We start from the raw sequence: 16,183 nt of genomic DNA on the forward strand, positions 1-16,183 counted from the left end.
TTTAGCTGCTTTTGTAACGAGTTTAGTTAAAGCATTACGTTTAGTAATTATGTGACCAATAGAATCTAAGACTTGTGTCTTTTTATTGTGTAAATTATCAACTATAGCGGTGGCTGTTTTAAGTAAGTTGTTACAATTAAAGTTATTGGTAACTGGGTCGTGCATGTATGCAACACACAATTCGTTCGTTTTATCTATTACTTCGTTTATGTATTCGAATTCTTCGTTATATTTAGTAAGATTAATGTATGCAGTAAGATCCCATTGAGACGTAATAAGTTTCAAAGGTCCCCGGTTCTCGTAGTATAGGCCAGAGTGTCGTGTTAGTGGTTCGTCGGTGTATCGAAAAGTCCCCGACGTGAATGGTATTATCAGAAGCATAAGTCTGAAAATCGTTTCAGCTTATTAGTTAAATATAGTTTTATAATAAAAGTTTAACTTAATAGTATTCAATATACCCGTTCTACTGTTCAGGAAACTACTAATAATAGTAATATGATTACGAGTGTAAAATAAATAGAATGATAATAAAATAGTATTATAATTAATAAAATCCCGTAATCCTCATAAAATAATTTGATAATAAAATCTTAAATATATTATAATAATAATAATAATACTAATAAAAAAAAATAATAATATAATAATAACCCGTCTCCAAAATAAAATGAATATAATTGTATGGCTTAATGTATCCTACAATTTATTTTTTTTTTGACATAATTCGCAATGTTTAATATAATGTTTGACGTCTTTTTTCATGTGGCGCCAATTATAATAAAGTTTTAATCTTTTTACTGTGCGCGATACACCTGCATGTCCCCCTAACGGTGAGTTATGGTGCTCGTAAATTATTAATTTCTTTTCGTCTTCGGTTAATTGCTGACCCGTATAAATTTTTACTACAATGTCGGTTGCTTTAAAAATATGCCGAAACATTGTTCGAATACGTAAGTAACTGGTGAGTGAGGTGGACGCGTCTAATTTATTCGTAGAAAACGAGTTAATTTTATTTGTTATGCAAAACGTTTTTAAATTGTTTATGGCTTGGTAAATGACCTCGGCTTCGAGTGGTGTTGTATACGTAGGCTTAAAACCATAAATTATTAATAAATTCGGGTCTCTTTGGATAGTACAAAACTTGTTTTCATCGGAAAACTGTATTTGACCTACGTCAATGTTTTTTATTACTTCACGCACTGCCGGGTTAATTATGACTTTGTCTTCCGAAACTAGTATTATAACGTTCTCTGTCTCTACGGCCTTGATTATATCATTGTCGATTTCGATAATTTTTGAATTGAAGATGGGTTTGCTTTCCGCGGCTTCGAATTCATTGAACCCGTTAATTGCGTTGGCCGGACCGGTTTGTATCATTCGAATTCGTGATAAACAGTCGGCGTTCGAGTGCTCGGGGCCGGCCCGGTACGTAATGTCATAATCGTAATCGGCCAGTTGTAATCGCCAGCGCATTAACTGTGATGACGCGTCTTTAATGCCGAATAAATATGTTAAAGGTCGATGGTCGGTTATAATGTTGAAATGACGACCGTATAAATATGGTCTGAAATATTTCACGGCCCAGACGATGGCTAATAATTCCTTCTGAATAACGCTATAGTTACACTCCGCTTTATTTAATGTTCTACTGGAGTACGCGATAGGTTGGTCTTTAGGGACTTCCCCCTGAGATAAAACGGCTCCTATTGCATACTGACTTGCGTCTGTCATTAAATTGAACTTTCCCGCTTCCCAGTCGGGATAGACTAGTAACGGTGGGTTCATTAAAGCTTTTTTGAGTTCTTCAAAACTATGTTCGCAATTATCGGTCCAAACGAATGGTACGTCTTTTTTAAGTAAATAAGTTAATGACTTTGCTATTTTTGCAAAATTATCGACGAAACGTCTATAGTAATTTAATAGTCCTAAAAATGACTTAATATCCTTTGCATTTTTCGGTTTAGGATATTCCCGAATGCATTTCAATTTGTTCGGGTCCGGGGAAACTCCGGTTTCGTTTATTACGTGCCCTAAATACAATACTTCTTTTCGTAAGAAAGAACATTTGTTAGGTTGTAATTTAAGTTTGTGTACGCGCAGCCTATTGAATACTTGTTCTAATTTTTTCTGGTGGTCCATGAGACTAGATCCGTGTACTACAATATCATCTAGGTATGCAGTGCACATTTCTTCAAGTCCCATGAGTACAGATTTCATTGCGCGCGTTAAAGTGGCTGGAGCTGAGCTCAGCCCGAAAGGCATGCGTAAAAATTCGTAGTGACCGGATTTTGTAGAAAAAGCAGTTTTATGTGTATCGGCCGGGTCTATATGCAGCTGATGATAACCTGCCGCCAAATCCAAAGTACTGAAGTATTTGGATGATCCTAGGGATTCTAATATCTCTAGTAAGTTTGGGAGGCCATAAGCTTCATTCTCGGTTACTTCGTTAAGTTTTCTGAAATCTACGCACACTCGCAGTTTGGGTTTCCCTGTCGGATCTAAATTTTTCTTTTTCACTACCACGAGTGGAAAATTGAAAGGTGATTTAGAATCACGTATAATATTGTTATGTTTCATTTCTTTAATTTGTTTTTCGATTTCTTCTTGGTATGCCCAAGGTAAACGATACGGGCGTATGTTAATGGGTTTTGTGCAACGCGGTGTGTTTATTGTGTGAGTCACGATTTCCGTGGCGCTAAGATAGTCACCCGGTAAATAAAACAGGTCCGCGTAATTACAACAGAGTGCTAAAATATTTTCCCGTTCTTCTTTATTCAAATCGTCGGTTTTAATTTCGCGTTTGATTTGTGTTATACGATCGGTTTGTTTGTCATCTATAAAAGATGCTGTAAATACTGTTTCATTATATGGCTCCCACTCGATATGTTGTGTGGTAAGCTCGTCTATCACGAAAGGTTCTTCTGAAATATTTATTATATTACTAATAATGCTATTTTTGTTAACCGGACTGATACTGTTCGCGATTATTACGTTTTCGTTCACGTCTTGTTTTTTTATAGTTATATTCTCGTGACCTATGTTTTCGTCGTTTTTTATGAGAAGTACGCAATTGCTACGCGGCGGTAATATAATTTCTTTAAAACCAGTTTCTTCTGGTATTGTTAATAGATTTTGGCTATAGTCCATGATAACCTTGTTTTGTTTTAAAAAGTTACGACCGATGATGCCCGACTCGTTTATTGGAAAATCGCCAAAAACGACGTCGAATTTGATGAGCACATCGACGTTGTTAATTTGCATAGTGGTTACCATAGTGCCTACGGTAAATATTGGAATTTCGTTAATGCCTTTTATCGTACGTTTCTCGGATTCGTTTATGACAACTTGTCCTTCTAGTGCGGTTATTTTAATGAGATTCATCTCCGCGCCGGAGTCGACTAATAATTTAATATTATGAGGTTGGAAATTATCTGATCCACACATTATATGTTCTTCTTCGAAATTGGCTACAATTCTTACATGATTTTGGTTGATTTCGTTTACGGTACGGCTAGTGCTAGGACTTTCGGTTTCCTTACTAGTGGTTTTTTTACTTTCGTTGTAAATACGTTTCCTACAATCTTTTATATTATGATTTGTTTTCTTACAGTACGCGCAGAACCTGACCTGCCCTTGATACTCGTGTTTTACTATACTGGTTTTATCGTCGCGACTGTTAATGGGATTTCTAAAATTCGTGCTGTATGAAGTACCTGTATTACTACGGCACTCGTTTGCATAGTGGCCCATCTTACTGCATTTATTGCATTTAATATTCTTTTTATTCGCGTTATTTTTCCCGTAATTTTTGTTAGTGTTAAAACGGCGATTAATGTGTTGTAAATCCTGTTCTTCTTCGGTTGCTATAGAAACGGCTTTTTCGAAAGAGGATACGTCGCGTGCTTTTAATAATGCTCTGATTTCGGGTCGCGTCCCGTTAACAAATGCGGTAAGCGCTCCCGTTTTATAAGATGCAGCTACTGCTGTGGCTGATGCTGGCTCTAGTCCTACAGTTAGTGCTCCTACTAATTCATGAAAACATTTTTCCGTACGCCCGGCGAAGCTACGTATGTCTTCGTCGGAACGTTGTTTAATATTGCTCATTTGCGATTGTAAATAACTAATGGAATGCGGTGTTCCAAAAACAGCTCGAAGGTGGGCTTTAAGTTCGGCCCAGTCTGCAAAATTTCGGTATCGGGCAGACTGGAAAGCGGTCCCCTTTAATTTAGCTACTATATTGTTAAAAACTACCGTTTTAAGATTTTCGTGAATATTGTTCATTACATAGTCACATTCGATTATGTATGAGGCTAAATCTGCCTCAGTGCCCCCGCTAAAGTTAGGTATGCCGCGCAAGGCGGAGTCAATTCCTAATGTTACGCTCATAATTGTCGTGTGTAAAGTTTGCGGGTTATATCTAACTACTGACCAACACCTATTTGGACTCTCAGACATATACTATATAATTGCTTAAATAACAACTTACAGTGCGAAATTCATTGCTCTTTTGTCCGGTCCTAAATGGTTGCGTGCTGACGGCTCTGCTGACTCGTCGCTGATGCTCTGCTTGGCTAGTTGAGTGAAGTTGAAATGTTGAATGCAGTTGAACTGTTGATTGTAGTTAAAAATGTTGAATGTAGTTGAACTGTTGATTGTAGTTGAAAATGTTGAATGTAGTTGAACTGTTGATTGCAGTTGCAAATGTTGAATGTAGTTGAACTGTTGATTGCAGTTGCAAATGTTGAATGTAGTTGAACTGTTGATTGCAGTTGCAAATGTTGAATGTAGTTGATGTCTTGGCTCGGTCCTCCTATTGTCAGCAACGTGGTTGAACTCGAGGTCCGCTGATGTACTCGATTCTAGGTTGGATACTAGAATTCTTCCTTCAGGTGACCCCACACCTGACACCAAAAGACGTGTAGTGATCCCTCACTGCTCGCTTATATTTTGAGTTCGTCGACGTTGATGGTTAATGTAGGAGAGAAGGTTGGAGAGAGACAAGTTGTATAAGTTATTTATAGTACTTTATTGTTAAGACAAAATAATAATAATTAAACATTTATAAAGAAATTAGATAAATTTGAGGACAGAGCGAAAAGCATCTGCCCGAGAAGTTAGTGACTGCGTGGTGCAGACTCTGTACTAAATACTAATTTGCTATAGACTCTATCTTATATTTATATAAAATCTATATGTATAAAAAAATGTACACGGTAGAGCCCAGGAGGTGGATATCTGAAAGGGAACCGGAGCTGGACGTTGTTATTGCAAAACAACCCGAATGTACGATTGGCACTCTTCTTTATTGGCACTTAAATTATTATAGGTTTGTTTTGCAGATATTTGATGTCGAAGTTTTAATTACGTCGTAAAACTCTAGGTACGTACATGTACGCGATTCTTGGAATCGAATAGTTGAAAGTTAATCTCCTTGTTGTTGTTGTCCTACCGCGGAAAAGTACTTAATATATTCGTAGAAACGCAGGTTTACTACATTATCAACAATCATCTTCTTGTTTTATTTATTCAATTACCTACTCACAGACTGAAAGTTCAATTCTATTCTTATGTATTTATAAATGCCCTTTATTTCTTAATTAATTTATTTATTTAGTTATTTATACAACTTGAAGTACTTAAATACATCATGCAGGGACGCGCCGTTACAATATACAATTATTTTTAAAATAACTGCATACTGCGAACATTATTATTATTTAATATCATATTTATTGGCTTGTTGCTAATTAACATTTACAGAACAAAAAGTTAGTAGATATACTAACTAGTTGGCAAATAATAAGGTTACTCAAATCCAAATTTATTTCGAAATGTATTAAGAAGATTTATGTAATATTTTAAGAACATAATTTACGATGAAATATGAATTGTAATTAAAATATTTTATATCAAATCATTTCTAGTCACTAGGTATATGGACATAATATTATGGTACATCATAATTGGTAGCATGATTCGAAAAAATGATCTAAAATAATTTATTTTATTTATTTATTTACGGAGTAAATCCATTTACAATAGTAATACTATATTATGATTTAGCAGTATAACAATATTGTGTGTTTTTTTTAAATTTTTTCCAAACTTTTGGCCATTTTTTTAATTATTCGTGTTTCATAATTAACAATGGTTTTATAACCCGTGTTCAATTTAATAGGTTCTATACGATATAATACAGTACAGTGGCGTATAATACATTTGATAGTAGACAAGCATTGGTTTATATCCTTAAAAATTATGTTATACCTGGTATAATGTCGGATAATGACCAGAGTAAAGAGAATTACTACTCATATAAATGTTTAGCAGATTGGATCAGATTTAATACACTTTTTGGATATTCTTGAAGAACAGTAGAAAACAGAGTCATCGCACGATCGTCAACCTTTATTCTGACTCATGACCCCGCTCAAAATTAAAGTAAATGTATAATTGGTTTATAACTACATTAGAAGAATTGCAAAGATTCAGTAAAATTAAACAAATTGTTATTAATTTTATTTTGGCAAAACATTATTGTTGCGTGTTTTATGCCGATTAACGTTCCCGTTAGTCGAATACTTATCATTACACATGTTACATTTATATTTACAGCCTATATGTGCCCTTATGTGTATCATATAATGTGAACATTTTAAAAATGTTTTTGGATTTTTTTCACACTTTTCTACAACACACATAAACCGTCTTTCGTTAGAATGCCGACACAGAACATGGCACATGAGGTTGAAAAAATATTTAAAAAAAATATTTATCCTACATTTAAACATAACATAAAAATGTTAAAGAAGGTAAGAAATTGGTACGGAAGATTTATTTGAAAATAGAACAAAAATTACACCTAAAAATTCCACATATCTATAACATACTATAATACTAGAATTATAAGTACCTACTATTATAATTTTTATTATAAATAATAATAATATTATATTGTGTTCAAACATTTAGTTACCTACCAGTGGCGGATTTAAAAAAAATGGCCTGGTCGGACATTTAAAATCAGGGCCCGCACCTCCACTTAATTATAATATCTTATTTAAAACAGGGTTGGGTGAGGGAAATATTCTACCCCCACCCAAAAAATAAATTGGCATAATACTTCCAACTCCAACTTATAAAAAAAATTGCTTCAATTACTTACAAAATAAATATTGAATACAAATAAATAAAATACAATTAGTTATGCATTCAAATGATAAATACAAGTTTTATTTAAATTCTAATGAATTTAATTCTACATAAAATACTATTGAGTCAAATTAAAAACTATTTTTCTTTTACAGTTATACAATATAATCCATACACAAGAATTAAATTATAAAATGTCATTAATAATAACACATCAATTGATAATTAATAATATTGAAAAACGTAAATACAAAATTAAATAAAAATACAATGCAACTTAATATAACTGATGACAACTAATTTTCATTTTTGGTATAAGAGCGAACTAGGCTGGATCTATCTTCACAAATAAGATTCATGATTAAAGATATGATGATTGTCCGACGAGCTACGGAATTGGTGTCTTCATAATATTAATTCTCATGATTAAACAATTCTGTAGTGCTCGTGGACCGTAGTAGAATATTTATGTACTATATTATATCGTTGTCGCAATTCACAATACTTAAATGTTTGTGAATATGAAATTTTAAATCATTAGCAATTATATTATTTTCACGGATAGAGACTCAGTTAAGCAGCTGGTTCTGCGAGCAATTTCAACTACCATGTTATATCACTTGTGCCATAGCCCGTCGGGCAACCATTGCAACTTTAATCGTGATTTTGATCAAAAAAATTATAGTTACTCCAAGAAATTAAAAATGCATTAGTTAAAACTATAATCCAATATAGACGTCTTTAACCATTCGATAGAATTGAAGCTTTTGTAGAAAAAAAATAGAAAAATCAAATGACGACGAAATACGCAACTTTAAGTCCGTTGCTTTGCTTTTCATACAATATTTTAAACATTATTTGATTAAATGATTAACAATCGATAAAAAAAACACTTGAATATCTGAATGTTATATAATCATTTGTACTAAATTTAAAAAGCCGTATCGTATTATCTAATTTAATTATTAGTATCTTATTGAACCATTGGAATTCCCTGCACTTGTTATCGGTAATACTGTTTTTACAATATCACCGAGATCTTCATCATCTGAGTTACCCAAATCAATTTCAAGAATAGTTTTTTCTAAAGGGCCACAAGATGTACCCAAAATACCTTCACGACTATCACTGTTCAATATACATGGTTTCCATTTACCATTCGCATCAAGCTCTACTTCCTCGCAAGTTTTAGGTAAGTTTATACTATTGATAATAAACGAAAGGAAAGAGTCTATTTTCAAATCAGCCAAGATACAGGACTTCGAACATATAGGGCACAGCCATGTGGGTTCTATCTCATTCAAAGAAATGAAAGCTTGCAAGTCAAAACACTGCAAATGATTACATTTGACAGATTTGACAGGCAGTTTCATTTTTGATTTATTTATTGGACATAAAAGAGTCAAGTTGTAAGTCTCCAAATCTTTACCAGAATTTTTCATTATTATATCATTATTATGACTTAATATCATATTTATTGGCTTGTTGCTAATTAACATTTACAGAACAAAAAGTTAGTAGATATACTAACTAGTTGGCAAATAATAAGGTTACTCAAATCCAAATTTATTTCGAAATGTATTAAGAAGATTTATGTAATATTTTAAGAACATAATTTACGATGAAATATGAATTGTAATTAAAATATTTTATATCAAATCATTTCTAGTCACTAGGTATATGGACATAATATTATGGTACATCATAATTGGTAGCATGATTCGAAAAAATGATCTAAAATAATTTATTTTATTTATTTATTTACGGAGTAAATCCATTTACAATAGTAATACTATATTATGATTTAGCAGTATAACAATATTGTGTGTTTTTTTTAAATTTTTTCCAAACTTTTGGCCATTTTTTTAATTATTCGTGTTTCATAATTAACAATGGTTTTATAACCCGTGTTCAATTTAATAGGTTCTATACGGTATAATACAGTACAGTGGCGTAAAATACATTTGATAGTAGACAAGCATTGGTTTATATCCTTAAAAATTATGTTATACCTGGTATAATGTCGGATAATGACCAGAGTAAAGAGAATTACTACTCATATAAATGTTTAGCAGATTGGATCAGATTTAATACACTTTTTGGATATTCTTGAAGAACAGTAGAAAACAGAGTCATCGCACGATCGTCAACCTTTATTCTGACTCATGACCCCGCTCAAAATTAAAGTAAATGTATAATTGGTTTATAACTACATTAGAAGAATTGCAAAGATTCAGTAAAATTAAACAAATTGTTATTAATTTTATTTTGGCAAAACATTATTGTTGCGTGTTTTATGCCGATTAACGTTCCCGTTAGTCGAATACTTATCATTACACATGTTACATTTATATTTACAGCCTATATGTGCCCTTATGTGTATCATATAATGTGAACATTTTAAAAATGTTTTTGGATTTTTTTCACACTTTTCTACAACACACATAAACCGTCTTTCGTTAGAATGCCGACACAGAACATGGCACATGAGGTTGAAAAAATATTTAAAAAAAATATTTATCCTACATTTAAACATAACATAAAAATGTTAAAGAAGGTAAGAAATTGGTACGGAAGATTTATTTGAAAATAGAACAAAAATTACACCTAAAAATTCCACATATCTATAACATACTATAATACTAGAATTATAAGTACCTACTATTATAATTTTTATTATAAATAATAATAATATTATATTGTGTTCAAACATTTAGTTACCTACCAGTGGCGGATTTAAAAAAAATGGCCTGGTCGGACATTTAAAATCAGGGCCCGCACCTCCACTTAATTATAATATCTTATTTAAAACAGGGTTGGGTGAGGGAAATATTCTACCCCCACCCAAAAAATAAATTGGCATAATACTTCCAACTCCAACTTATAAAAAAAATTGCTTCAATTACTTACAAAATAAATATTGAATACAAATAAATAAAATACAATTAGTTATGCATTCAAATGATAAATACAAGTTTTATTTAAATTCTAATGAATTTAATTCTACATAAAATACTATTGAGTCAAATTAAAAACTATTTTTCTTTTACAGTTATACAATATAATCCATACACAAGAATTAAATTATAAAATGTCATTAATAATAACACATCAATTGATAATTAATAATATTGAAAAACGTAAATACAAAATTAAATAAAAATACAATGCAACTTAATATAACTGATGACAACTAATTTTCATTTTTGGTATAAGAGCGAACTAGGCTGGATCTATCTTCACAAATAAGATTCATGATTAAAGATATGATGATTGTCCGACGAGCTACGGAATTGGTGTCTTCATAATATTAATTCTCATGATTAAACAATTCTGTAGTGCTCGTGGACCGTAGTAGAATATTTATGTACTATATTATATCGTTGTCGCAATTCACAATACTTAAATGTTTGTGAATATGAAATTTTAAATCATTAGCAATTATATTATTTTCACGGATAGAGACTCAGTTAAGCAGCTGGTTCTGCGAGCAATTTCAACTACCATGTTATATCACTTGTGCCATAGCCCGTCGGGCAACCATTGCAACTTTAATCGTGATTTTGATCAAAAAAATTATAGTTACTCCAAGAAATTAAAAATGCATTAGTTAAAACTATAATCCAATATAGACGTCTTTAACCATTCGATAGAATTGAAGCTTTTGTAGAAAAAAAATAGAAAAATCAAATGACGACGAAATACGCAACTTTAAGTCCGTTGCTTTGCTTTTCATACAATATTTTAAACATTATTTGATTAAATGATTAACAATCGATAAAAAAAACACTTGAATATCTGAATGTTATATAATCATTTGTACTAAATTTAAAAAGCCGTATCGTATTATCTAATTTAATTATTAGTATCTTATTGAACCATTGGAATTCCCTGCACTTGTTATCGGTAATACTGTTTTTACAATATCACCGAGATCTTCATCATCTGAGTTACCCAAATCAATTTCAAGAATAGTTTTTTCTAAAGGGCCACAAGATGTACCCAAAATACCTTCACGACTATCACTGTTCAATATACATGGTTTCCATTTACCATTCGCATCAAGCTCTACTTCCTCGCAAGTTTTAGGTAAGTTTATACTATTGATAATAAACGAAAGGAAAGAGTCTATTTTCAAATCAGCCAAGATACAGGACTTCGAACATATAGGGCACAGCCATGTGGGTTCTATCTCATTCAAAGAAATGAAAGCTTGCAAGTCAAAACACTGCAAATGATTACATTTGACAGATTTGACAGGCAGTTTCATTTTTGATTTATTTATTGGACATAAAAGAGTCAAGTTGTAAGTCTCCAAATCTTTACCAGAATTTTTCATTATTATATCATTATTATGACTTAATATCATATTTATTGGCTTGTTGCTAATTAACATTTACAGAACAAAAAGTTAGTAGATATACTAACTAGTTGGCAAATAATAAGGTTACTCAAATCCAAATTTATTTCGAAATGTATTAAGAAGATTTATGTAATATTTTAAGAACATAATTTACGATGAAATATGAATTGTAATTAAAATATTTTATATCAAATCATTTCTAGTCACTAGGTATATGGACATAATATTATGGTACATCATAATTGGTAGCATGATTCGAAAAAATGATCTAAAATAATTTATTTTATTTATTTATTTACGGAGTAAATCCATTTACAATAGTAATACTATATTATGATTTAGCAGTATAACAATATTGTGTGTTTTTTTTAAATTTTTTCCAAACTTTTGGCCATTTTTTTAATTATTCGTGTTTCATAATTAACAATGGTTTTATAACCCGTGTTCAATTTAATAGGTTCTATACGGTATAATACAGTACAGTGGCGTAAAATACATTTGATAGTAGACAAGCATTGGTTTATATCCTTAAAAATTATGTTATACCTGGTATAATGTCGGATAATGACCAGAGTAAAGAGAATTACTACTCATATAAATGTTTAGCAGATTGGATCAGATTTAATACACTTTTTGGATATTCTTGAAGAACAGTAGAAAACAGAGTCATCGCACGATCGTCAACCTTTATTCTGACTCATGACCCCGCTCAAAATTAAAGTAAATGTATAATTGGTTTATAACTACATTAGAAGAATTGCAAAGATTCAGTAAAATTAAACAAATTGTTATTAATTTTATTTTGGCAAAACATTATTGTTGCGTGTTTAATGCCGATTAACGTTCCCGTTAGTCGAATACTTATCATTACACATGTTACATTTATATTTACAGCCTATATGTGCCCTTATGTGTATCATATAATGTGAACATTTTAAAAATGTTTTTGGATTTTTTTCACACTTTTCTACAACACACATAAACCGTTTTTCGTTAGAATGCCGACACAGAACATGGCACATGTACAGACATACAGACTCTAAGATATACAATACTGCATTATAAAGTTGTGAATCAATAATATTGCTGTAATTAAACATAAAAGGCAAACATTTTTAAAATATAAAGAATCTAAACTATGAAGATTATAATCTTTGTATATATTATGACTAGAGTGGTGTAGCGTTGGCTTGAAAAATATAAATTTTAATAGAGAATTAATTATAGTAGAAATTAGATGTGACACGTAAGAACTTCCCAAAAAGTGTAGACCATAAGTAATAGTAGACTGTACCAAGCTAATGTATGTTAAGATTCTCAAATTAGGTGATAAGATATTCCACAGGATACAAAAGACATAAAACATTGTTTATATAATTAATATGCATATTCCATTTGAGTTGATCGTCAATATAAGCTCCAAGATGTTTTATATAACTTACTTTTTTCAAAATAAATTTCTAAGTATAAAACTATATAATCGGCGAGTTGAGGAGTACGCCACCAGAGCGCGTATATCGTAAGCTTGTTTTACTTTAGTTAGCTAGACGCCTAGGCCTAGACCTCTATCATTGGGTGAACAATAATTATTATAAACACTTAATAGACCCGTGGGCATTGTAGTACTCTCGTGCTACACTTGTACACTTTAATTATTTAATGACGTGCTTCGATGTCCTGTTGTTGATAAGTTGGTAGAGTCACAAAGGTATGTTTGGAAATAGTAAATAAATTCACGATTGTATTATAAGTTAAACAGTAAGTTTAATAAAATAAAGTAAAATAAAATAGTCACAAAGTAAAATACATTTGCACTTAAAATTTGTAGGCAGAGTTTACGCTCGGTACCTGAGAACTACGTGCAGTAAGCTAGTAAAAAGTAATTCTAAATCTATGTACTAATTTAGTACCCTTATATACACATGACCTCTTATCCGTGGCGTGACCCCGACAAAGCCACCGGATAGGCTCACTAAAATACATGCATAGGAGTTGTTTACGCCGAATATTCATGAATAAGCACTAGTTACAAAAACATTTATAATTAATGTAATATTTTATATTACGTTTTTCCCAGTATCCATGAATACGCGTTTCCTAATCAAAAAGGCCAAAGGACAAAATAATATGTAAAAATACCTAATACCAGGAAACGTCAACTATACGAGTAAACATGGTTTACTACAGCATGCACTTTTACACAACTCTCGTAATTATAGTCAACTGTCACTTTATTTAAATATTTTAGATTATTATTGTAGTGATCCCTCACTGCTCGCTTATATTTTGAGTTCGTCGACGTTGATGGTTAATGTAGGAGAGAAGGTTGGAGAGAGACAAGTTGTATAAGTTATTTATAGTACTTTATTGTTAAGACAAAATAATAATAATTAAACATTTATAAAGAAATTAGATAAATTTGAGGACAGAGCGAAAAGCATCTGCCCGAGAAGTTAGTGACTGCGTGGTGCAGACTCTGTACTAAATCCTAATTTGCTATAGACTCTATCTTATATTTATATAAAATCTATATGTATAAAAAAATGTACACGGTAGAGCCCAGGAGGTGGATATCTGAAAGGGAACCGGAGCTGGACGTTGTTATTGCAAAACAACCCGAATGTACGATTGGCACTCTTCTTTATTGGCACTTAAATTATTATAGGTTTGTTTTGCAGATATTTGATGTCGAAGTTTTAATTACGTCGTAAAACTCTAGGTACGTACATGTACGCGATTCTTGGAATCGAATAGTTGAAAGTTAATCTCCTTGTTGTTGTTGTCCTACCGCGGAAAAGTACTTAATATATTCGTAGAAACGCAGGTTTACTACATTCCTCCCCTCGAAGATGGAAGTCCCCGACTTCCACTAATTCAAGAATGTTCGCAGTGTTGGGTAGCCGGTAGGGCTGTTTCTTGGCGCGAGTGGAAACTCGACCATGTCGACTCCTCTTAATGACATCACTGGGTTTGCATTAAGTTCCTCTGTTTCTTCCTGTGACTGTGCTACTTCCGTGTGATTTGTTACTGTTTTTGTTTTAACCATATTTATTATTAATATGATTACTGCCATAAAAATACTACTTGTTATTACATATAGTATATAATCGTTACGTTCCTGCGTGTCTTGTAGCTCGTTGATTTTATTGTCGACTTTTTGTTGTTTTTCTAATTGTTTGTTCGAACCTGACACTTTATGTAGGTCCTCCATATTATTTGTTTTAACATGGTAGTTTTCCATTAAGTTGTCGTTGTCGGTGAACGGCATATCCCTTATGGGTTCCAAAGCTGATTTTGGGTTGAAATCCATATATTCTGATTTGTAATCGACTTTTCCTGGTAAGAGTACGTCTCTAGCGGCGTACCCTTTACAAGTTTCGTTTAGTTTTAAGATACCTACACCTTTTAGTGTATGGCTGGTGGATTCTTTATCTTCGTCGCAGGTGATGAATACTAAATCGTAGTTAGTGACGTAGATCCACTCGTTTTTGAATCGTTTTTTGTGAAAGATGGATGTACCCATTTGTACGTGCATGATTTCGCAGTTTGTTGGAACTTTTATAGGATCTTGGAGTAATTGTACTTCGCATGCTGGTCTACTAGCACGTGGATGTAACGGATTACCCTCAGGACACAAAAGGAAGTCTCTAGCGTGTTTACAATGTGTGTAATACAATTCGTCATAAAGAGCATAGTGTTCTTTCGTTTTACTTATAGCTAGATACTTATTACTAGGTTTTATATAAAAACAATCGTTTCCGGTGCACACTGGCACAGGTATTAAATTATACAAACTAAAATCATTTTGATAAATTAAAGGTAAAGAAATTATAAACACTAAGTTGTCATTTGCATAGTATATAGTAATGTCTGAGAGCTTTATCAATTCGTAAATATTTTGTATGTCTAAATCAGTTGGTAAATCGGTGCCCCCAGGTAATGATACTTTAACGTCTTTAACGTGTTCTAATAACTCTTTTGGAGATATTAAACTTGGATGAATAATTCCCATTTTAGCTTGTTGTATCACCTCTAATAGTGTGTTTGTTTCTTCTATCTGTTTTGTAATTAATAAATTAACGTGTATAAAATGTTTTGTCAAATAATTTTTTATTTGTTGTTCCCTTGTACTGTTTGTCGTTTCGTTCACCATTAATGTTAAAGGTACCGAAGATATAATGTTGTGTGACACTATATTATTCTGTAGTTGTACTACTTTAATTTGTTCTTTTATTAGTTTAGATTGCGAAGTGCTTTGGCTTTTTGCTATATTAAAATTAAATTTTTGTATGCATTCTAAATTGCATATTCCGTATATTAATTTAGCTGCTTTTGTAACGAGTTTAGTTAAAGCATTACGTTTAGTAATTATGTGACCAATAGAATCTAAGACTTGTGTCTTTTTATTGTGTAAATTATCAACTATAGCGGTGGCTGTTTTAAGTAAGTTGTTACAATTAAAGTTATTGGTAACTGGGTCGTGCATGTATGCAACACACAATTCGTTCGTTTTATCTATTACTTCGTTTATGTATTCGAATTCTTCGTTATATTTAGTAAGATTAATGTATGCAGTAAGATCCCATTGAGACGTAATAAGTTTCAAAGGTCCCCGGTTCTCGTAGTATAGGCCAGAGTGTCGTGTTAGTGGTTCGTCGGTGTATCGAA

At 32.0% G+C, this 16,183-nt stretch overlaps 2 protein-coding genes across 2 annotated transcripts; both read right to left on the reverse strand.

Annotated features, from left to right (window-relative positions):
• Positions 1 to 8,117: 8,117 nt before the first annotated feature.
• LOC132933435 (uncharacterized) lies at positions 8,118 to 8,594 on the reverse strand. The gene has a single exon (XM_060999722.1). The coding sequence runs from the start codon at positions 8,592 to 8,594 to the stop codon at positions 8,118 to 8,120; it is 477 nt and encodes a 158-aa protein (XP_060855705.1).
• Positions 8,595 to 11,014: 2,420 nt separating this feature from the next.
• LOC132933437 (uncharacterized) lies at positions 11,015 to 11,491 on the reverse strand. Its single transcript, XM_060999723.1, has one exon. It carries the CDS (start codon positions 11,489 to 11,491, stop codon positions 11,015 to 11,017), a length of 477 nt encoding a protein of 158 aa, XP_060855706.1.
• Positions 11,492 to 16,183: the final 4,692 nt, after the last annotated feature.

The sequence above is a fragment of the Metopolophium dirhodum genome, chromosome 1, assembly GCF_019925205.1.
Source record: "Metopolophium dirhodum isolate CAU chromosome 1, ASM1992520v1, whole genome shotgun sequence".
In the NCBI taxonomy this organism is placed as follows: Eukaryota; Metazoa; Arthropoda; class Insecta; order Hemiptera; family Aphididae; genus Metopolophium; species Metopolophium dirhodum.